A 25,706-nucleotide genomic window follows, 5' to 3' on the forward strand; every position below is an offset into this window, starting at 1 on the left:
GTCGAGCATCCATAATGTTGTTGCGTTGCGGTGACTATAAAAAGACTCGTTACGTAATTCGTCGTTCGTTTTTGTCCGCTATAATTAATTAGGATGTCAATCGCCATCGATTAGAGATCGTCTCACGGTGACAATTGATATTTCTAATCTGTGCTAATTTGAATTAGCCACTTTAATTTAATACAGCAAGCTACATCTGTTTATTTCATCTGCATACATCAATCAAACTTTTAAAATTATTTATCATTCAGAATTCAATTAATAATCTCGATGTCCGTGCAAATTGGAAGACTTTCTTTACAAGACGGAAAAATAGTAAATCTAGCGCGATAATGTAAGCTAATTTTTTCCGGCTTTTTAAACAAACTCTCTAAGTTGGTATATAATTACCGTAGTCGCGCAATTAGTTTTTATGCTGCACATGATGTGAATACTTCATTCAGAAGTCAGGATTTTCATACGAACAAGAAAATACTCTTTCGCTAATAATATCTCGTACGTATGCGGAAATTAAAAATATTGCCTCTGAACTGTTGATAATGATTTATTTATTTTATATTCATGTGCATTTTTATAAAACTAGTATTTTCAATTAGGAAATTGATAATATTTTTTAATGATATGTTTTAATTGATAATTGATTGATCTATAGTGCAAACAACTTTTAATATCTCAGCAGATAAGATGAATAAAACATTATGATGCTTTTACTAAATTGTCATTAATCAAACTTATTATAATATCTGGAGAAGAAATAGAATGCTAACTATGAGGAAGTATGTAGCAATGACTAGACAGATCATGACAAATTGCGGAGTTCGTCTCTTACGTCATATATAGTCAGTCATTTAGCACTTTCACCGAACTCTTTTACGCCCATGTTGTCACGACCAGATATTCGATTTATAGACATCAATATAATTGTATTTGCATGTGGCCATAATTATATATATATATATATATATATATATATATATATATATAATTAATATTATTTAATATTATTAATTATATATTATTAAAATTTATATTATAATTATATATTAATATATATAATTATATGTATATATTTGTCGCTTTAATACGTTGATAAAAAAAATTACTTTCTTTTAATAAGAAAAAAAAACATCAAATTGCTTTCATTAGTTAACATAAATTACTTTCTTCTGAATAATTATTTAAAATCGAAATTATGACCAACGTTAATAGGAAATTAATAGGCAATTAATAGGAAAAATATTTAGATTGTGTCTCATAACTAAACATAATTAAAAAAAATAATAAACTTTCTGAATTTTTTTTTCTTTATTAAAATCTCTCGGCCAAAAAAAAATGTTTCAATTACAGGTGATTGCAGAAGAAGCATTTTCGGCGAAGTAAAAAACAGTAAAATATATTTTTTTTTTATACAAGTATAGTTTTTATTTTGTAATGTTAAAAGAAAAATAAAGCTCTTAATTACAATAATAAATATGATATTTTAAAGAAATTTTAATAATTTAAATTTTTTATTATACGTCACAAACAAGCTTTAGTTTAAAATAAATATAAATATTAACATTTTTTATAAAGACAAAATATAATTTTGTGAAACACAAAACTCATAAGATTTTATTTAAAACTTATGATTTTTAAAAATAGAAAATGTCAATATTTATTTTTTCTATATTATAATCGTTATAAAATTCTATTTTTCCAATGTTGCAAATTATTAAATTCAAAGTATAAGGCACGCACTTCCTATTATGTTAAATATTTATTATCTATAATTCTTACCGAAATTTCTTTTCAGCCAATTCATGTGACCCTTATGTTTCTGATTTATAAATTCGTATATATAATTTTATTCCAAAAGAAATTTGCTTTCGAAAACGATGTGCATCGTATATAACTAAGATTGCTCAATAAAATTCAACGGCTGTTTCTATTTTTCACCTTGTACATATGTCCCGTATTCCGTATAATCTCGCGTCTCTCATTCCACACTGGTGAGATAAGGTCGCCCAGCGTCGGCGTCGAGTTTCCACGATGGGAAAGTAGTCAGGCTATGATCATAAAATGTATATATACATATATGTATATTTTCACTTACCCGCGATAAATGATGTCTTCGGTCGATAGGGCGATCGTCGTAAGACAGCTTAGGTCCATATGAGCGGCTTTTTGTCAGGGATGAATGCATCCAGCGTGTCACACGCGCTATCGCATGCATTTTGCAGACATTCTTGCGTAAAACAACCACTCTGTCAGATCTGACCTTGATGCTCAATTTCTATTTCAATTCATACGTTCATGCTCGAATTCGATCAATGAAGATAAATCGAGAAAGTTCATATTTTTTTATGGTCATTTCGATATTATTGTATATATACATAAATACATAGATTATTAAGTCGCATGTATTCGTTCTGGTGCTTGAAAACTTTGCGGCCCTGCAGTCTACGGAACCAGAGAAACGTGGCCGCAAGAGCAGGTTTCCGACCTGCAAACGACCTTCCGCGATACTCGATGGGTGGAAGTAGAGAGCTACGAGTGCATCGTTCGCTCGAGCGATGCGTTCGGTTCGAAAGTGAAATTCGTCCTGACTCGATGATCAGTGATGCACCTTATCTAGGTGAAATCTGCATACATATCTGTTTGATTAACCTGAGAAAAGTAATCTTTTGCGCATCCGTTAATTAAAACTGAAAATACAACTGGAAGAAATTCATTTTTAAATATTCCGAATTTAAGGTCCATTTTTTAAATTAAATATTTAGAAAGTTATTCCTTATTTTCCATATAATTTCCTTTCTTACATTTATACATAAATCTTATACTTATACATAAATTGATGTTTTTCTTATTCTAGATGAAAAGGAGAATGTGATATTGAGAAATAAATATTTTATGAATTTTATATTTTATGTTCAAAATATGTCGATACATTTTTTTATAACTTTTATTTAATTAGCTTCATAAATCCTTTTTTTAATCCTTGAATTGCACTTTTAAATCAATTATTATAATTAACATTTTTATTTCTATTTGCATTTTTATTTGCACAAATGCTTCTTATAATTATTATTATTGAAAATAAAATTGCTCAACTATAAATAAAATACAATACTTCGGCAACTATTGCTCGGGAAAAAATGTTATATTTGGACATATTTTATATATAATTATATATACAATATAATTATATATATAATTGTATATAAAATATATCAGTTTTACATATTTATATATAAAATTATATATAATTTTATATAATTTATATAATTATGTATGAAACATTTTTTTTCCGGGTGTTGATAAAGTTTTTGAAAATTAGATTTTCTTAAAAGAGAAAGGCAGTTTCAAACATGCACTTGGACAAATCAGCTGACTTTGCAACAAAATTACTAGATGGCAGTATGATGATAGTTTTAAAAAACAACACATGAGGATTCTTTGTACTATTTTAACAATAAAAAGCAATTAAAGAGGTAATGTTTCAATAAAAGTAACACCAAAAAATGATCTTAATAACGGAAGAACAATTTTACGAGAAACAAAATATCAAAATATTCTTTAAAAGAAGAATATTTTATTTCATTTTATGATCGAATCATCATTATATAAACATAGCACAATAACTTTCTGATAATTTAAATATCTTCAAAGAAATTTTTATTGTATATCTTATATAATATACTTTCATCCGCAGTTAATTTAAAACTCTTAAAATTGTTCATAAAAAACTGTTCATAAAAAAATTGTTCATAATAAATATTTATTTCGAATTAAAGTAACAGAAATAATATTACGAATGAAAGAGAGGCACACAGATAATGATGGCTTACGACATTGATCATTGGGCGTATAATTTCACCCAGATAACGCTTCGCTGATCACAGATCTGAACGAATTTCACTTTCCAAGTGCGATCAGACATGGTCTTGTGTCGGAAACGATTCGCGATTACCCGTTATGCGAAAGTGTTTGATTTATGTCATATTTCACGGACAAGGCTCGCTCCGGTCACGGTGCATTATTGGTAGAATTAAAGTAAAGTCAAGGTCGGGAAATTAAGACTTGTTCGCAAGATAAATCTTAAAGCGTGAATCGTGCTTTTATTAGATTGTATCAATTAAGGTGTTATGTGTTTCGGAATATACTTGACTAAATCAAATTTTGATTTTATTCTTGATTTAAGATTTAATTTTATTCTAAATTTTAATTAAATTTATTCGGTTTACTATTCATGGTTAATTAATATATGGTGTTTTGATATAATCAAATTTATGGACTCATTAAAGCATAAATCTTCTGAAGTTCTCGCGCGAGACGCGATTGGTAACTACATGACAGTTCTGGCAGATTGTCACTATTTTATGAACTGCGAGAAATTTTAATTGCAAAGGATCGTCGCATCTACATTCATCAATTAATTTACAATTCAACTTCGTTTCTGTCGTTGCTGTTAATTTATGGTTTGTTATATAGCGTGATTGGCGTGACTGAAGAGGCCAGACATGCTAGAGATTTTTCGGTGATAATCGGAGATTTTAATGAGACGGATTTTATATGGCTAAAAATATTATCCAACCGATCGGACAATATTTTTAGCCATGTTTAGGCTTTGATTCAAATATAATAAATTACAAAAAATGGTTGTATTCTCCGAAGAAATGTGGAAAAATCAAAATTTTTATTTGCCTTGGCGCTTAATATACATTGTAAACTTGCTTGATAATCGCGCGTGATATATACCTGCTCCCAAGTACTTGCACGAGTACTTTCACTCTTCAGATCTTACAAACGAGTCTTATGAATCCGTTAATCGGAGCTTTTCCTCAAGTTTAACTCGCGTTATTATATGCTAATACAACCGAGCCTCTGTGAGAATTCGCTCGAGGCTTTTTCTGGCCCACTGCGGGCGAAAGCTAGGCTCGAAAGCGATTTTTAATGTCTTCTCCCTTGACAGGAGTAAAAAAGAGAAATGCCATTTGTAATTAAGGTCGTGATAATGAGGAAGGCAATATTACCCGCGAAATTCGTACGCATCTTCACGACCGATTTCGACATTGTCTCGGCGCAATAATGTCTTACTTTTACTTTTTATTGAATGGCTACACTTTCGCTGCACTGTCACGGAATGAGTGGCAAAATTTTGGCGAAAAGCGAAGAATTTCATTACATTAAGCACGTTTGCTTTTAACTGTAAATTCTTTGAACAGTTTATATATAAGCTTTCATTGAGATATATCGAAGGAATTCATTATTTATCGTAAATTTAATTTTTATATCTTTGCAATTAATAAATTAAATTGTTATTAAAATAAAAATCACGCTAAATTAAAAGGATATTACAGGAAAATCACCGCTACTGGAATCTCCTAAAGAGATACCCCCTTATTTTTTAGAAACTATTGCACAAAGAAAATCGTAAGAATTTTATTTTCGCATTCATAGAATTCGTTTTTAGCTGATTTGATCTAGAATCAAGCCAAATGTACGAATTATGAGTTTGTATTTTTTAATTAGCTAAATAGATCATGATTTTATTAATACTAATAAAACTAAATTAGCTAAAAAACGAATTCTATGAATGCGAAAATAAAATTCTTACGATTTTCTTTTGCAAATTGCGTAGTTTAAATAATAGTGACTATATTATTGATAATATTATGTCGTTTTAAATGCTTGTAATTTCCTAAATTAGTTTTTTAAATTAGTTTATTCATATTATTTTTTCTCTTAATTTTTTTATAATACAATTTTAAATTTAAAATTGGAATGTGACGTAAATCGCCATCTATCTGTAAAACAGATCATAAACTAACTTAATCCTTATAATGTTTCTTTATAGTATCAAATATAGCTCTATTGGAGCTGAAGGCACCCAGTCAGAAATGATAATGGAATCGATTTCGAATCGATGTCGATTTGATGCTTTCGACGTCGAATCGACATCGATTTGATGTCGATTCCATTATTATTTCTGACTGGGCAATCGTGCATATGTAGAAAAAGTCTTGAAAAACTATTGCATTATATATTTGCATCTTACAGAATAGCATAAGTAAATATGCATATAATTCAATAAAAATGTTTTATAACAAAGTGAAAAAAATTCTAAAATCTTATATATAAAAAATCTTATATATAATACATTCACTTATAGGTACTTTACAAATAATTTCTGTAAAAGAAAAAAAATAAGAATATGTAGCATTACTACTGTGTCAATTTTGAAACCCATTTTGTCAGATACTCATTTTTATTTATCTTACGAAAAATTAATTATTGCAAAATTGCAAACAGTATTATAAAAACTGCTTATACTATCTGATAAAAGACACTTGTTAGTTTGTACTTATGTTTTTAAACCTTTATTTTTACCTTTTGTTTAAGAAATATTGTCATAAAAACAAAGTGTCAATATCGATGACTTTCTTCTATTATTTGCTTTTTCTTTATTTTTTTGTTGAGTTATGAATGAGCCTTAATTTTTAAGTGATTCTTTATTTTCACAATGCTGATTTAAAATAACTATTCCATATAATTATATTATATAAATCTCTTGAGTATTAGATTATATAAAGCTCTTGAGTATTAGAAATTTAAGAGAGTTCCGTTTCGCTTGTAATTTCGCAATAATTTCGGGCAATCTGCAAAATCATAGCCACCGAAAGATGAAAGTGTGGCCGATTGATCGATTGCTCTCGGGTCTGAATCGAAAGTACTTTTGGTGTCTCTCAATATCCCTTTCGGGTTTCTATACGTCCTCATTAAACTGCCTTGGAAGATTTACCAGCCTTGTATTATTTCCGGTCGGTACCTTCCCTACTACTCAGATTGCAGCCTCCTTTTTTTTGCAGCCTCACGTAGCTCGCCCCCACAACACGTTGTTGTAGCACGATTGTGGAGAAAGTAAAGGTCATGAGCTCGTCTCGCGACCCTGAAGACCCTGAGAGACATGCTTGCTCACTTGATTCTCCTCTTATCCTTAGAAAGCATCATGTCTCCCCTCGCTCTTCCACCTCATCATTCTTCCGATTCCCTTCTACATATTACATAGCGCATCTTCATATGAAAGCCATCGTACTTTCTTATAAGCTAATGTGAATTAATGACTTCATGGACGAGCCTGGATCATATTCACGGCTTAATAAATGTTGCGGAAGACATAAGCAGGCACTTTTAAACGCATGATTATTGCGATTAGTGATATTTAAAAAATTACAATCATGATTCAAAATTCTTATATCTCAGTTTTTACGCAAATCTTTTCTTCAGACATTTTAATACAAACCACTAAATGATATTAATTATTTACATTTATTTTTGTTTAAAAAGAAATAATTTTGCTATTTATAACTGTAAATAAATCTTAAATAAATCTTGAAATCAAAATTTTTTATTTGATGGATTATACATACTTTTGATTAAGTATTATATTAAGACTCCTAGTGACTCTTAGTGATCTTATGGTCACTTGGGTCATTAGGGGACCTTAAAAAAGTGTGAGAGTTTATATTTCTAAAGTCTTTTTTTAAAACGGGACTTAAACTATCATTTATTCTAAGTTCAAAATCTCTTTTTTCACCTATAGGCCGGATATTATTCCTTGGACGTCAATTTTTACGATTTTTAAAAATATTATCACTTATTTTTTTAAATTAAAAATTTTAAAAATAAAAAATTTAAGAAGCACTGCATTTCTATATTCTGCAATGTTTAAAGTATGTTGAGTAATTTTTATGATTTTAAAGAATAAAGCTGTAAATATGGCAATCAATTAAAATGTTGGGATCATTTTGCCCACTGAATAATCAGATTAATCAATATAAAATTCTCAAGAGATGTAACCATGAAAGGTTAAAATAAAACTTTACAAAACTTTTGTTAAAGCATTTTTTACATTAAAAGAAAAACTTGAATTTTGTTTTAAGTAATGTTAAATAAAAATAAATGTTTACATTCCTAAACGTACAAAATATACGCATTTAAATGTAACATGGATTCTTTTTTCTCAAAAACAATTATCTAAATATAAAAAAAATGAAATTCGTAATATAGTATAAAATCATATTTATTAACATATAAAAAAATATTAACATGCACGCATCCCAATAATCAAACGATATTTACAAAGTAAGATTAATTACATAAAATAATAATACGTACATAGCCATTCTAAGACTATGGATTATTCGCACTAAAAAAAATAAACAAAGAAGGACTTTTCTTGCCTGTGTGTGTAATTTTCATTGTCAGAGATTAAATTTAAAATTATTTCCAAAGCAGTTTGTTATATCTATAAACAATAGAAAATTACAGTTGCTATAAATATCCAGCATTCCAAGTAGCCTTTTAATATTTAGACGAATCGAATTCTTAATTCTATTGAGCCATCATTTACATTTTATTGATATAAATACATAGATATATTAAACAGTTTTAAGAAATAGATGCTTTTTTTTCTAATAGATTATAACATTATTTTTCAACAAATAATTGACAAACATGATATTTTTTTTGGCAATAGTTTGCTTGGCAATGGTTTGCTTTAAGGTTTAATTTAACAAGTCGTGTAATCTCTAGAAAGATGCATTATGGTTATAAATTTATTTGCTAAAGATCAGTTATTAGTACACATCTTTTTTAGGAGATGTATAGTAAAATGTAGATAATGATATTTTCACATCCGTTATAGTAATATCTCATTGATCGATATTTTGGTTCCTCTTGTGACGAGCTGAATGACTTTGGTTATCACATAACTTAGTCGCGTTGTCGCCAAAATGATCAATTGAAAATTTTCATCATCTACTTTCGTACATATCTCATAGTCGCGATGCTTTCTAACTATTCGTTGCAGGCTTTCCTCTTCTTCGTGCGATACACGTTTAATCGGCCTTCCCTTTTCTCCTCTCGAGAGATATCTATAGCTATCGGCGAGCAATCCATTATCACAAGACATTATAAAATTCGACCGACTTTCATGATTCTCTAACAATTTTCCGAGTTGACCTTTCGATCTTCAGATGTCACGAGCAGAAGAAAGATCGAACGTGACCCTCGACGATGATCTACTTGTAACCGTGATGACCGTCGTCGTGGTGAGACTCGATGGGAACCCAAACTTTCTCCCAAACGGGCTTCCAGATCTTCTTCCAAGCCGGTACCTGCACATCCTTCCAAACCGGAACCCATTTGCTTTTCCATTCATCTTTCCACACCTGTTTCTTCTGCGTGACCCAAATCTGCTTCTTTTGAGGTACCCATACTTGCACCGATTCTTCCTGCCAAATTAGCTTCTTGTCTGACACCCAGATTTGCTTCTTTTCCGTCTTCCAAATTTGTTTCCATTCGGCCTTCCATTCTAATTTTTTGTCGCTTACCCAAATTTGTTTTTTTTCTGTTCTCCAAATCTTCTTCCAAACCGGCTTCCATATTAGTTTCTTCTTCCAGAGACCATGGCTGGTATACTGCCAACCATGATGATCTTTGCCCACAGAGTGTTCTCCCGGTATACCAATTTTAATCCATTCTGGCACCCAGACTTTTTTCCAATCGGGCACTTGGACTTCTTTCCACACAGGAACTTGGATTTCCTTCCAAACAGGCTTCCATATCTTCTTCCAAGCTGGCACTTGGACCTCCTTCCAAGCCGGTACTTGAATCTCCTTCCAAATAGGTTTCTGAACCTTTTTCCAGACAGGTACTTTGATCTCCTTCCAAGCAGGTACTTGAATCTCCTTCCAAATCGGCACTTGTATCTTCTTCCACTCCTGCTTCCAGATCATCTTCGATTCTGTTTTCCAAATCTGCTTCCATTCGGGCTTCCATACCAACTTTTTTTTCCACACGCCCTTCGGCCCGTGATCATGCGAGGGAGGTCCATAGGAATCGGAAGGTAATGATGGCGGCCCATAAGAATCAGAAATCGATCCAAAGCCGCCTCCACCTCCACCATAACCGCTGTCACCACCGCCGTGACCGCCACCACCGCCGTGACCGTCACCTCCGCCATGACCGCCACCACCGCCGTAACCGCCGTCACCACCGCCGTGACCGCCACCACCGCCGTAACCGCCGTCACCACCGCCGTGACCGCCACCACCGCCGTAACCGCCGCCGCCTCCATGGTCATCGAATGATCCTCCAATGGAACCGTGATCGTCACCGAAAGATCCGTGACCACCGCCGAAAGATCCTCCACCGTGACCGCCGCCGAAGGATCCTCCATCGTGACCGCCGCCGAAAGATCCTCCACCGTGACCGCCGCCGAAGGATCCTCCATCGTGACCGCCGCCGAAAGATCCTCCACCGTGACCGCCGCCAAAGGATCCTCCACCATGATCACCACCGCCTAGATCATATGATCCACCGTGATCATTACCGAAGGATCCGTGATCGCCTGATGATGGTGCCCCGTAGGATGACAATGGTGGTGCACCATAGGATGACGAAGGTCCAGATGGTGCGCCATAAGATGACGATGGTAGCGGAGGAGCACCATAAGAATTAGAAGGTGGACCGTAGGAATTTGAAGGTGGTGGACCATAAGAACCTGATGGTCCTACGTTCGGTACTCCGTAGGACGATGCTGGTGGTGCACCATACTGTGAGCTCACGGGAGGCCTACGAGAAGATTTCTTCTGTTAGAATAGCGTCATATACCGTAATATAATAAAAACTTAAACACATCTAATTGTATTTAATATTATAGGACTTTATGTATAAATAGAAATATTTTTAGATAATTAATGTATAAAGTACATGTACTTTAAATGTACATTTTTATTTTTTATATTTCATTCATATATTTATTTACTCAATAATTTATATACTCACTCTCTCTTTGTTCTAATCGGGTCTCCAAATGCGGAGATAACAAAGAGGCCGTATAATATTGTCTGAAAGAATTTTTTTTTATCAGTTTTATAAATAAAAGTAAATAACATTAAGAATCTTCATTTTAGATCGCATATGTAAGAAACACAATCAATACTAGAAAAATATCTATTACGGTCAAAGCTGGATCTTGTTTTTTTTAAAGTAATTCAATCTTGAATTACTAATATACACTATATACACTATATATATGTACTTGCATATATACTGTAAAAGTAATTCAATTAACGTTTAATAACATTAATAATGACAATAAAAACGCTAATAACGATAATCTTTATATAAAGATGAAAAATCGGAGAAAATAAAGACTTTCACAAAAAAATTAATACTTTATATAAAGAATATATTGCAGTTTTTTTTTTGCAAAATTAATACAAAAGAGATAAATGAACGATAAACGTCTATTTGTAAAAGAGCAAAGATACGCTAATTGTGATCGATCGAAGGTATCTTGCCATTGGGTAATTAGTCTTATTTTTCTTAAGCTCGTCACGATGGTATAATTATCTCATCCTCACAATCGCCATCAATTTCTCGCCAATTTTTGTAGTCTTTCATAGTGAGTGACGGAAATCCTGTGGACGGATTTCTACGCGCTCGTCCATGCTCACGAGCGCGTCTCTCAAAAATGAAAGTGTCCGCCGTGTGAACGCGTGACCGACGTAAACACCAGCGCGAATTGGGTCGACTACCTATCCTCCCCACCTGTCTTTGCATTTCCAGAACGGGCCATCAGAACTGAAAAACCTGTACCAACGGTTAAATTAAAGGAAAGTGGGCTTCGAGATTCTTCTTTTTTTTTTCTCGAAGTATTACCCTTAGGCGGTACCTGTCGCGATCTTCTGCGGCAATGATATCGGGTATTTTAGGTGTCCCACTTGTTTCTTTCTCCCTCTTTCTCTCTTTCTTTCTTTTACAAAAATTATTCCGAAACCATTTGACTATTTATGCATCCTTAGATATCCGAAATAGTCTAACTATGCGTATTATCTTTCATCTATAAATTTCTCAGTCCTCATTTGGAATTGATAAATTTTTCCTCACTAAAGATACCGATACTTCTTAAACTGTAAACGTTTGAATACGATTATTATAACATACTTAATTATTATAATACACTCGGAAATGCAATTATTATAAAATAAAAAAATTCTTTTTCAAATTAAATTATTAAGCAAAATATGCGAATTGAAACAAAATCTTAACTTACGAATTAATATCACGAAAATATCACTTAAATATCAGAAAATTTGCGACTGATGACTTCTCGACATCCTTGCTAGGAAAAGATCGGTTCTCTATGTAAGTCAAAGAATTCGCAAGATGACTCGCTAATAATAAGTCATAGGATATCTTACATAAAGTCGTGATTACTGGAATAATTGATGGATATTTGATTCGATATGAAGTAATATTTTAAATAAAAGCTGTTGGATAGAATAACTAGATATTCAGTGATAATTCAGATATATTGAGATGCTCAAATATCTTTGGATCTAAACATTTGAGTACTTAAACAACTTTTTATTAGAAAGAACTCAATCAGTATCCAAGTATTTATTGGAAAATCTGTCGCGGCATGAAATGAAAAAACTGCGAGCTCCTGCTACTTTTTATTTCGTTTGTGCCGGATATTGACGTAACGCATTTCAGTAGAAATTTTAGTAATTATGTGTTATTGTATACTGATCAAACATCATAGATTTACCTTTTCTCAGATTAACATAACAATAATAATTGTTTTCGATTATCTACATATTAATAATAACCTTGGCTTACTTTCAATTCAATCCGACTTTACATGATCACTTTATATACCTATATATTATCTTATTCTGTGTTGACATTGGCTTGTGAAATTACATGCTGATTAACACATTTTATCTCTATCGTCTTTATGTTGTCAGTACGAACTATAGCTATGTTTCCGCTTGTCTACGAGAGAAATCAAGTAAACATTATCTGTATATCGTTGCTCTAATTAAATACTTTGTATGTATCTTTAAATAACAAAAATAAAGATATTACAAATTTTAGCTTCACTTTTTAAGTAAGATATGATTTTATTGATGAAAATAAAAACGTCATTTTTTAAAAGAACATTATTATTATCATTATATTATTAGAAGAATAAAACTGCTTTGCATGAATGTCCAAGATAAAATATTTCCGAATCTTTTCACATAAGGTATTGTAATAAGGCAATATATGAAGGAACTTCGAACTAACGAAAGAAATAAAATTAAAAAGATGAGAATAGGACATTCCAGAATATATAGAATATCTCTGACATTAACTTGGTTACTCGACGTTGCATCGGTGATCCTATTGAATTTCGCGACATTCGACGCAGATCGTATATAGATCATATAGTCCCAGTGTGCGACTCCTATTTACACAACTTTCCATTCCGCGCGGAATGAAAAGTGACAAGAATGTCCACTTATAGCAATTGCCATTGGAAAATGGCAGTGATTTACCGGCTCGTTTGTAATCATTTACGTTAACTTAACTACTAACGTGCTACTGTCTCGATGGCTTTAAGATCGTCGTATCCAATATGCTTTCTGTACTCTTTCGGATAAAAATAAATTACTATGTGGCATTATCAGTAAAATCTCTTTCACGAAATGCAGAAAGTTTTGCAATTTTCTACGATATAACCTGATACCGCAAATGTAAGGGACTTGGAATAGTGTAAGTAACTTGAAACAGCACATACTTTTGTTAAATTTAATCGTGATATCTATCCATAAATCTCTAAAAAAAGTTTCTAAAGAAAGTTTAAATTAAAAATTTTTTTAGTAACTCATAGATATCACAATTAAATTTAACAAAAGTACATGTTGTTCTAAGTCACCTATATTTACAGTATTAGCTTCACGATGTAACTTTATTTGTAATGCAACATCGCTTGTTTTTTAATAATTCTAATATATTGTATATGTTCCTCTTAATTATCCCAATGTTAAAATATTCAAAGAAAAAGCTATTTGAAATATTATACATTGTTTATACATAAGTATATGTTAAGAAAAATAAATTTATTTCAGTAACTTGTTTTAGAAGAATATTATAATACAGATATAAGCATAAAAAAATGTGAATTTAATAAAATCTTTTGATTTATAATGAATTTGATTAAACGCACTACTGATGTATATTATAACCATTAATTAAACTGATTGTAAGTATATAATGCAATTTTGAATTATAAGATACATATTTTGTCTAACAGCACAATAAAATGTATTAAATATTTCACGGTTTAACCGGTTTCTATGTTTATAATAAACGCATATCTCTACATCAATTTGTGTATGATAGCTGTAATCAGTGCATTAATGTGGCCATTCGCTATTAATCAAAGATCTTAGATTATAATTTATGATACGTATCCTAAAAAAGCACTACAATTCCAAGATGTTGATGTTAAAGAGATAACCGCGTCGCGCGACACGGTGTCATTAACCGCAAATCTAGAATGATTTGTGATAATCGCGAACGATATTACCGATAATGCCGTCACTTTCCGTCCGAAAAATATATCTCACATATATCACAGACGCACTGACACATGATTAAGATGCGAAGAATGAAATCACGAGTCAATGAGCGGCGATAAACACTGACCAGAATTAATCGCATTTTTTCGACCAGGGTGGCCCACCGTGTGAAAAGGATGGCAACGACCACCGTCTTTTTTTATGGTTCGTCACTCTTCTGATGGATTCATCATGACATACGTGGCTTTTATAGCAAATGTTCTTCTGCCTAGATATTCTAGACATACAGATTTTGAGGAGGGGTATAAAGAGAGCTACGGTGCTATATGGGGGTCCCAACTCTGCATGTACATCTTCAGTTGAGAGGGGATTCATGCTTCATAGCGAATGCGGGGCGACAAAGCAGTAGAACGAAACGTAATGCAATTCAATGAATTTTAACAAGAGGTACCCTTTTTTGCGAATTTTTGGGGAATATAAAAATCTATTTACTTCTTTTATATACAATCAATTAAAAATTATGTGCTCAACATAAAATATGTACGTGTTAAAAACTTTTTTCAAAGAATTTCTTTGTAAAAAAACTTATATAAAAACTTTATACAAGTTCTAACACGTGTATTTATGTTGATCATATAATTTTTAATTGATGTATATAAAAGAAGTAAAGAGATTTTTATATTCCAAAAAAAGCCACAAAAAGGGTATCTTTTTTTAAAATTCATTGAATCTTATTAAAAATCTTGGAAACGCTTCTTTGGAAGATTTATTAGTAAGGCTGATTAATCCAACGAAATCTCCCTTCTATAATTATTGGTTAAATTTGTCTGAACAAGTATAATGAGAGCGAACATCACTGGCGGACATAAGTGCTCATATATAACCGGTCAGTGTCCGATGACATGCAACGTATAACCGGTAATGACTTTCTCGTTAATTATTATCGGGGTCTTTTAAGCGATCGCAACCGCGAGGAAGAATGGACTTTCTCGTTACATTGTTTGTCTCGAAGAAAGCAATATTACTTCTACGCGTGTTAAAACAATTTTCTCAAGAAACTTTTTATCTTCAACTTCTTGGGATAATAAATAAATACCTATTATCCCATGAAGTGTAATCATAACTTCGAGAACAGTCTACAACTTGTTGAGCAACGTAATCAACGATACTTGCTTCAATCATGTGCGAATAGAATTAACGCCGACGTCTCATAGTGCAAATCGTATATAAAAAAAACGACCATCTCCATTCTGACTATCTCCGTTCCCAGATCTCGTGATGAGGAGGAGACGGAGAAATGCCTTTCTCATCTGATATCGGCGCGGCGCGTCTCACGACGCAGCAACACGGAAAAGCGCGGTTTCGTAATTCACGTGAGAACAATTTCGCCTGTGCCAGGTTCGCGCTCACGTTCGCGTTTACCACCTGCGGAGTCTCACTCTGACTTTCTTCCTCAGGGTTACTGTCGCTCCTGCGAAAAGCATGCAACATGACTGCCTTTCACTGACGGCATGTTTCTCCAAAGCAGGAGATGCGCCAGTTGCGTCGACGTGAGACGATCAGGAAGCAAAACCGCGATTATCCGGTATACGTGTTCTGTAATCGACGATATGATATTGTATGAACGATTGTGTAAACAGATAATAATTGCACATGAAAAAACAAATCAAAAGGAAATTCTTCTAATTGTGAGAAAGTCAATTAGTCAAATAAATTAAATTAAATTAGAAAACTGTCAAACTGATAGAAATATTCATTTCTTCTTACACACACAATTGTCTTGTGAGGCTAATTTTAATTTGGAACATCCGCACGCAAGGAGTATCTTCGATTTTTTTTTTTCGTCATGCAGGAGAGACGCGATGAAGCGAGAAACTGTGAGAGTCATTACCCGGGCCGCACGACGGGATTACTTTGACTTTCTTCCGATACGATGTCAGTAGCAGCTGTCTTTTCGATTTTTTTTGTCTTCAAGAAGATAATCGATTCAGTTACTTTCACTGTGTCTCGAGAATACGCGGCAGACTGTACGATTGGGACGAGTTTCAAGTGTTGTCCAATTTGTTTAAAGCCCATTAAAATACATAGAGCCGATGATAAGCGAACATAAATATTGAACGGTAATTCTTCGTCAAATACGGCAGCATGAATTCCCGATACATCAATTCTCTCCGAAAACTCCAAGGAATTGAAGAAAAAGAAAAAATGCGCCAGCTATACAAAAAGCCTTTGATTTAATTGGCATTTATTAAATAACAAATCTTCGATTTGTCATTTAATAAATTTTTCTTTCTCTTTCCGTACATTTTTGCGGTATATTATTGCAAGGAAAATTTACAAAGCCGGCATCACGGTACGTCCGCTTTCTTTCCGCATTTATACACAGTAGTAATCATTGCAAGCCATTTGCACGATAGTGAGGATAATTTAAGGTTGCATTCATTACGGATGAAGTAGCAGCCGACTTATATTAATTGAGATTTACTTTGAGACCATCTTCGCGAAGTGATTTTCGCCGACAAAGAGGTCGACGTTCCTTGAGATCACGTCAAAGATTTCACCTCTTCGCTACTCGCAAAGTTTCCGCTCATTCTGTATGTATATAAAAACATATAAAATATTATTACGCGGGCATTGACACATCGTCATCGCGTATAATTTATTAGTACTAGACTCAAGATATAATTTATCAATACTAAAATCCACGCGTCCTTTCTTACGTGGCAACGAAGAAAAGTCCATGTCGTATTCTGTATTATAATAAAAATAAAAAAAAAATAATTCTGCCACCAGGAAGTACAGCTTAGGTACTTTGCCTCATTCAAAATCCATTAACAGTTTTCCTGCGGGCGATTCTGCTGGCACGTTGCACAACTCGATCGTCCGCATCGCATTACGTACGAACGTTTCGCGTTATTCGTGCAGATATTATATACATATACAACAGTTGTATTGGATTGTCGATTGCACACAAACTTGGGCTAGATCAAGACTTTCAGGCTTTCCTGACCAGCGGCCGATTGTTGCAATTCTTCAGGGTACATAGATAATCGTGAAGTGACTTCATAATTGCGCTCGTGTATCACATCTCTCTGATGCCAACGAGTCGCAATCGCGTTATGTCAAAAGGAAAGTTACATAGGTTGTAACGAAAGGGCGATATTATCGCCATCCAACCGTAGCCCAATGAGGTCGCATTAACGGTTGTCTTACATTAAGATTTTCCAGGCGATAAAACATAGAGATATAATCGCGTTAATTGCGATCATTTCTCTGATCATAATGATGAAGGAAGAAGAGTTCTCCTCTTCCGGCGATTCGCGACGTCGTGCATTTCGCATACTCACTCATGCATGCGACATGGCTAATATTTAGCCTCATCTAGGAAGTCTATAATATAGGAAGATATATTGTGTATGTGTATATATATATATATATATATATATATATATATATATATATTGTATATATAATTTACATATATTATATTATACATACATTATATGGGGTATCTCAACTCAAAACTCACGATAAGTATTCTAAAGATCTCTTTGTAACATTTTATAATAAGACAAAAAGTCTAATACAAAAATGCCAAGACTAATTTCCTCTGATACTTTATATAATTTTTTTGATAATAACAAAATTTAATCCCTTCACTCATCATTTTACTATCTCTGAATAAAATTCTAGCCCTGTCATTCGTAATTTTCAAATTCTTTCCATTTTGTGTGTGTGAAACTATCATAGCGTTTTTGTATTGAAACTTTTTGTCTTAAAGTGTTACAAAGAATCTGTCTTAAAAATATTTATTTACACTTTTGTGACACCCTGTATATATAGTAACATATATTTAACATAATATATATTTATACGTAAGATAGCTTTGCGACTTTCGCGCCGCGAGGACTTCATCTCATCGTTCTCAAATCGTAAAACAGACACATCCAATAGACTGCCACACTGTACGAGCATACGTATTTCTGGCGAATTTTAATAGTTTGTTTATTCTCACAAGTCAGATACAGATTAGGCCGGATACGTATCTTCGCGAAAAGCCTTCTGGTACATCGCGAGATGAGACGCGCGAGGCCATCAGCTGCAAACAGAGCCGTCTGATGGGACAAGCGGAACAACATAGTGCATTAATTAACGTTATCTATTATTTTTTTTTGCATAATGGAAGCTATGAGCGTTTCCCGTAACGATCTGCCGACATTGAGGACCAAACTTCTTCCGGAGGAATGAACGATTGTTGATCGAGCCATTGATCGAGCTTCTCATTATCATCCCTCTCTTTCTCTCATATCTATACATCCTGCCGCGCCGGCCATTATTTCCATTATCTCTTTATTACCTGGATTCGGCCATACGGAACATCTATTAGATGAATCTGTCTAATTACTTAGATAGCGCTTGATATTTAATTAGGCCATTAACGAGCCAGTTTCATTGCGCCGAGAAACCCATGAGGTTCTTTTCTGACTCGGTTGAATAGATTTCCTTCTTTCTCTCTGATCGAATAAAAAAATTACGTACGCGCGCGACGTACAGATTTCATTCGCGTTTTACTGTAAGTTACCACGTAACTACGATTTAAACCGTGCAAACGGTTGTTCTGAATAAACAGATGGACTACGCAAGGCACAATGCGTAGTCCATGTTATATCCGCACGTTCCCGATTTCGACAGAATCGAGAGAGACTACGCAGCCTTTTCATGCCTCGCTGATAATTTCCGGAGTAGTAATAGACCGAACAACCTGTCAGGAATACTATACAGACAGGAGCGCGTGCGTTTGGCGAAGCATGTGGGGCGAATATCAATTAAGTAGTACATTTGACAGACGCGTGCGTGTGTGTTCGTGAAAACGCGCGAATAGATTGAACCTCTTTCGCAAAAGTCCCTCTGAGAATGGAAAAGAATTTCTCGCAATAAAAGACTTAATTAGGCTTCCGTGCGAATTCGATCATTTCATTTATCCTTTTCCCATTCTCTATCTTTTTTTTTTAATTAAGAGAAATGATCCTATTTTCTCAAGCCGCATTCATAACCCGTTCTTATGATCAGTTATCTTCAGATCGTCTTAAGTAATGTCTTAAGATGTTCATACGATTCTTTGATTGGTTCATTTTAAGATTTGTGTTTAAAATAGTCTAAATACAAGAACTGATGATGAATATCGCCTATAATTGGCTTACATCTTAAAACTGTACTTAAGACAATCTCAAATATAAAAAATCAAAGATCAATTATTAACTAGACTTACTCAAGGAATACACAAAAGTCAACAAAAAATTAAAATGACTTTATTTTGAACAATAAATAACGAGAAGAAGCTACAAGCCAAATTTTTATGTATTTCAAATTCTTAGAACATACGTTTCGACCTTATTATTAGATCATCCTCAGTGTAAAGAAATTAAACGCAAATTTGACAAAATTATAATAATAAAACGGTTAAAATTTTTTTTATTCTTATTATCAATAAACAGTTCATTTTGTAGCTAGAAATTATTACTTTGATTTTCATAACATCAAAATAAAATTATTTATATTAAGTGTAGTAAAAAGAAATCCATTATTTTTGCATGAAATTGAATGAAAAAATAATGGATTTCTTTTTACTACACCTAATATTTTCTCTTGACTTGGTTCAAAATAAAGTTATTTATGTTTTCTCTTGATTTGTTCCTTAAGTAATGCTTAAATTATTTCGTGAATTTGTATACAGTAAAAACAAAAAGTATTCAGTACAAGGAAATTTGTTGAAAATAAACATTAATTAGCAATTTTATATATGAGTACATTCTGTTCTAATATAAACACACGAGCTTCGCATGTATTCCTGATTTTAGATGCTAAATTTCTCATCTGTTTATTTTAGAATTTTTAAGCATTCAAACAATACAATTTTTAATTTTCGCTTATTTTTCAGGTGATATATTTTGTATAGTTAATACATATCATTTTGGTATATAATTTTAAGAAACATACAGTCTATTTTATTCTTTAACAAATTGTTAATTATTCAACAAGAAATGATCGTTAATTAAATGTCGAATTGGTGTTAAAATCATCAAATTTACATCGATTCGATGATTCATTTCTCGCTGAATAATATTTACTTTTTAAAAATAAAGTTTTTTTAAAAAATATTTTCTTTGTAAATACTTTTTGTACTCACTGTACTTATATTACTTACTTAATTCTGTAAACGCGAGCCAAAATTAAGTCTTGAAATGTAATGAACAGAACTAGAATCGTAATATTACATATTAAATTGACAAACAATTTAATAATTTTAATAAGCATCTTATGAGAATATTAATATTTTATAATTTTATGCTATAATAAGAATCTTTAAAAATTAAATAATTTGTAAAAAATATATTATCTCAACCTGGATTTTCTCTCTCTTGCTTTTTTTTTCTTTTGTAATGATATAAAACCTAACGAGTTTATACTATTGCTTTCTTCGTGGACGCGATACAACCACTTTATTGCCCGGAAATTATCAGGAAAAAAATTCTTGTCTAGGCGTTCTCTCGACGCATAATTTTCCGAGTGTCGTTAAAGCCCGAGCAAGGAAAATCAATTTGGATCGACGACTTTGTGAACAGCAACCGGATAATCAAATTAGTAAATACGAAAGGAGAGAATGTGTCTCCTCTTTTTCACTTGCTTTGTGTTTTCTCGTTTCGTTGCACATCTTGTTATTTTTTCTTCGATCTTTCTTCTTTTTTCTTTTCTTTATTTTTTCTTTTTATCGTCGCATACGGCCAAATGCTTGAACGATGACGGCGCTACTTTCTCCTTCGTAACTATTTTCCGTGATCGATGCTTATGTATAAGCAGAATGTTAAATCCTTCTATCGATTCTAAACCAGTGAGTTACGTCGCTATTAGAGATAGGATCAACTTTAATGCTTGTATAATATGTGTGAATCTCTCAATTCAATATCTATAGATATCACTTAAGTGGAGTACCTTTTAAGCGAATGCGTTTTACTCAAAAGCAAGGCAATCAAATACATATAGCATCTAATACTGAGAATAACAGAACACATTTAATGTATTAAAGACTTTCATGAGCATTTTGAAACATGACTTGGTCTCTTTTCTGTTCTTGCACTAGATTGCACTAGAACTCTCTTTCTCGCTTTCGACAAATATCAAATATATATCTATTTCACTTTAAGTTCCAAAAATGTACATTCACATGATATTTCCATCTAAATAACTTTACTGGTTTAACTGGTTCAGCCACAGAAAACAATCCAAAAGCTGAAGATAGAGAATCAAAACAATAGAAAAAACAAAAACGAATTTTTTACGAAAATTTCTATATTTATTTTGATATAAATAAAAAAATAAAAGAAGAAGATCATTTTAATAATGTTTAAATTTGTGACATTTTCTTCAACCAACAATGGCTGTGTTTCAAATTTACTGCCAACACTGAAAATGCTATAATTTACGTTACATGCACTATAGATTTTCAGTCATTTCAGCAGTTAATTCTGGAATACAATCAATGTATCCCCAAAGTATAACACTTTCTACTTAAAAACTAACTGTGATTTTTATACAGAAATATATAATTTAATTATAACATAAAATCACTAAATAATAATAAATTATTCTTTGTAATGTTTATAAAAATTTACGCTTTTATCACAATTCTCTATAAAGTGTAGTGTTGAATATTGTAAATAGAGAACTGATCGCAGTCTATTATGTGTTACAAATCGATAAATATAGTAAAGCTTACAATGAAAGATATAGACGTACGACTTATATGCGCTTTTGTCCAAAGATTAACTGAAGATAATTGATAATAAAATCAGAAAGAAGGAAACATTGAGAACGAAGTTCTTATTTTATTTTATCAATGGAATGTGACTGATATAAATTGTATGATTTGCGATAAACAAAAGACTATAAAATTGTATACATTACTGTAGCAGTCTTAGTTTTTGAAAAGTTTCACTGCATGAAACAAGATGATGCGAGTTCCACTTGTTTATACTTTCGCCGTGTTGTGCTTTGTTTCTGGCAGCATTGGTAAGATTCTACACTTCATCCTAAGAATATCCCAAATTGTCCCATATTGACAAAGCGATCTCATGGATATCCTATCCGGGATATCCAAAGAAAATATCATGTAAAACATCATAAGATTTCCTAAAGAAAATAGGTAAAATAGGGCAATAGAAGTCAGGCGCGGTAATTGTTGCATAAAACAAATAATGTGGATACAACATAAAAGTCTTTATTAAATAACCTTACATATTTCGGCTCATTTTTAAGCCATCTTCAGAGACAAATTAATTTTATAATTACAATACCTACGAACTAATTCATTCCAGTATAGTAAGATATCCTATTAATATCTTAAAATATCTTACCATATTCAAATCCTTCCATCACATAATACAATTCTCCAAATGTCCTAAGGATGTCCAGAATACAGCAAAGGTCAGTTGGAGAGTGTCTGAATTAAAAGAGAAATAAGGAATTAGAGAAGTAAGGAATATGTCATAGTTATTTTGGACACAAATGATACGACGTACTGCATACCAATTAAGATATATCTCATATGAAATTTACAAAGATTTTTATTATACTAAATGTTATACTGTATTCGAAACATTACCCGGTGTTCCCATGTATCATCTTATCCTTGTTTAACATGGATGAATAACAAGAACAAAAGAGGTACTCGGATAATATTTCCGAATGTAGCCTAAGAATATATAAATTACAAGATCTGACATTTATTATTTCCAATTAATCTTTAATTTCATTATATAATAATGGGATAATAATATATATATATATTTCTCGCTTCCGTATATTCTAAAACATTTCCCTTTTATTTTAGATAACACATATTTTAATCACACACACACACACACGTGCGCGCGCGCGCGCGCACACACACACACACACACACACACACTCATACACACATACACACACACATGTACATATACTTATGATATCTCATGGAATTCCTTGGACATCTCTAGGATAAAGTGTGCTGTGACGTGGGATGATATCAGTGAAGAATAAAAAAGCCCATCAGAGCCTACATTGTTCGGATGCACAGAAAACTCTTTATTTTCTTGTGAATATAACAAAATGAATAAAATAAACGTTTCGATCCTTCAATTCGGATTCTTATCAATATTATAATATTCGTGTTCTTATCCTGGGATGAGTTAATTTTCGGTCTAATAAATTTTCACACAGTGAAAATTTACATTCACATTACACGATAATGTAGCAAAGTATAAACATATAATTAATGGCAAGCCGACGTCAATAATAGATTTTGTAACAGTTAAAATCCTATTTTTGAAAATAGATTTCTTGGAAATATGTGAGTTTATGAAACACATTAATTGTGTATATACCTACTTTTCAAATCATTAAGAGAAAAAAAATTTATTTTTTGTCAAAGTGAATTTTAGTGCTTAAATATTTTAAAACAAATTCATATATATATTCATATTTATTTATTTCTTAATCTATTCTCTTAATTGATTTATTCTCGGTTCAATACGAATTATAATTGTCTATTTTTTAGATTTATAAAAATTTAGATAGTCGTCTAACAAACAATTATTTCTTGAATAAAAATAACAAAGATATCTTATCTTATGAACATGTCTAAAAGCTATAACACACAAAAGAACATGAGGCAGTAACACGTAGGCAATGAGACAATCAGCCAATTATAATAGAGACATAATACATAAGGTAACAGCAAATTAAAAAAAATTTATTTATTTACGTTTAACTACTGAAGTTTTTTATTCATTCATATTAAAATTTATTGAAAAGTTACAATATAAATTTTAAAATATATTGTTGTTTGTATACACATTTTCTTTAAATCTCTATCTCTATCTCTAATAAAAATATAACAATGTAATATTCAGTGATCTTGAAAGATAAAAAATTAATCACTTGATTAATATCATTGATCTGAAAGATAAAGAATTAATTGATCGCTTGATTAATATTGTATGATAAATTAGGTTTACATTGATAAGAGTAATTAAAAGTGAGTATAACTTCAAACTTTAGTTTTTTATTGAAACATATAATATAGATAATACTATGTTTCCTTAACTCCCTTTTATCCGAATAAGGTATTTTTGGAATACGTTTATCAAATATATTTTCTTCTTCCTTAAACTCTTAGAACGTAGTGGCATGGATTAGGCTTAAATTTTAAGCATTCGCTGCATATTTTTATTCGTTGCGAGTAAAAGTTTGCCGAATTTTGATGCAAGTAAACGTCAAACTCAACCGTTGCATTTCTAACTTTTACCATAGTGATATGCGGGAACGTTTATTTTACGATTTCTTTTAAAACTTTGCAAATTTACCTAGGCCTTCGCTTGACAAATATGTGCCGTTTCAGCTACTCGTCTTCGCGTCGCTGACTTTCGAATCATTGACAATTGAATCGATTAACAGCTGAGATGCTTCATTGTGAAGATCGGTGCGGAAAATTAATATGATTTCCAATCTAATATATCGCAAATATTATACCATGTATTTAAATCATGAGAAAATTATCCTCTATAGTTTATGTACGTTTTCTTGAAAGATGACTAATACATATTGTACTATTATCCCTTAATTTTGAATCTTTTTTTAAATGAAAAATTATGAAAGAAAAAAAATAAAAAATGTTGACATAATTATTTATTTACCTTTATTAATAATTAAAAATTTTCTGACAAAAGGAAAAAAAGGGTTCGGTCATGGAGAACAAGAATGGAATTATGTTCAAGTGCGCCCCAACGCTAATATGTTCTGGTGGCTTTATTATACCACGGCAAAAGTTAATTCGTATTACAACAAACCGTTACTCATCTGGTTGCAAGGTGGACCAGGCGGATCCTCAACGAGTTATGGAAATTTCGAAGAATTAGGTCCCCTCGATGTGAACTTGAATCCGAGGAATTATACTTGGGTATTAAATTATGTGAAAGTAGAATAGATTTTCAAAATCAAATGCTACAATATTAAGTAGTGTGCGTTAATAATTAATAAATATTTAATTGTTGAGAAAAATTTATTAAAATGTTGGTTTATTGGCGATTTGTAACAAAAGAGAAAGCAATTTTACATACAAGCAAAAATGTGTAAGTATGGTATGAAGATATAAAAATTGGTTTATAAATTTATTTAAATAAATTTATAGATTAAATAATTGAATTATTACTGGANAAATAAATTATAAATTATAATTAATGGATAACATATATATATATATATATATAT

The 25,706-nt window shown here is 31.9% G+C and overlaps 2 protein-coding genes across 2 annotated transcripts in view; one reads left to right on the top strand and one right to left on the bottom strand.

Moving 5' to 3' along the window:
- Nucleotides 1-9,062: 9,062 nt before the first annotated feature.
- Nucleotides 9,063-14,541, bottom strand: LOC105626691. The gene is made up of 3 exons (XM_012207987.1): nt 14,527-14,541; nt 10,831-10,892; nt 9,063-10,617 (listed from the first exon to the last, which is right to left on the bottom strand). The coding sequence occupies exons 1-3, from the start codon at nt 14,539-14,541 to the stop codon at nt 9,063-9,065; spliced, it is 1,632 nt and encodes a 543-aa protein (XP_012063377.1).
- A 7,867-nt stretch (nt 14,542-22,408) lies between these two features.
- LOC105626692 (retinoid-inducible serine carboxypeptidase-like) overlaps nt 22,409-25,706 on the top strand; it is a 10,736-nt gene continuing 7,438 nt past the window's right edge. The window contains exons 1-2 of the mRNA XM_012207988.1: nt 22,409-22,466; nt 25,166-25,395. Of these exons, the coding sequence (XP_012063378.1) occupies nt 22,409-22,466; nt 25,166-25,395 (288 nt within the window). The remainder of the gene's footprint in view (nt 22,467-25,165; nt 25,396-25,706) is intronic.

The sequence above is a fragment of the Atta cephalotes genome (genome assembly GCF_000143395.1).
Source record: "Atta cephalotes unplaced genomic scaffold scaffold00006, whole genome shotgun sequence".
Classification (NCBI taxonomy): domain Eukaryota; kingdom Metazoa; phylum Arthropoda; class Insecta; order Hymenoptera; family Formicidae; genus Atta; species Atta cephalotes.

What these genes read in the sequence shown, in the direction of transcription:
- LOC105626691 (XM_012207987.1), bottom strand. An exon ending in CCGATTAGAACAAAGAGAGA is followed by an intron (nt 10,618 to 10,830) that starts GTGAGTATATAA and finishes ATCTTCTCGTAG; the next exon opens with GCCTCCCGTGAGCTCACAGT.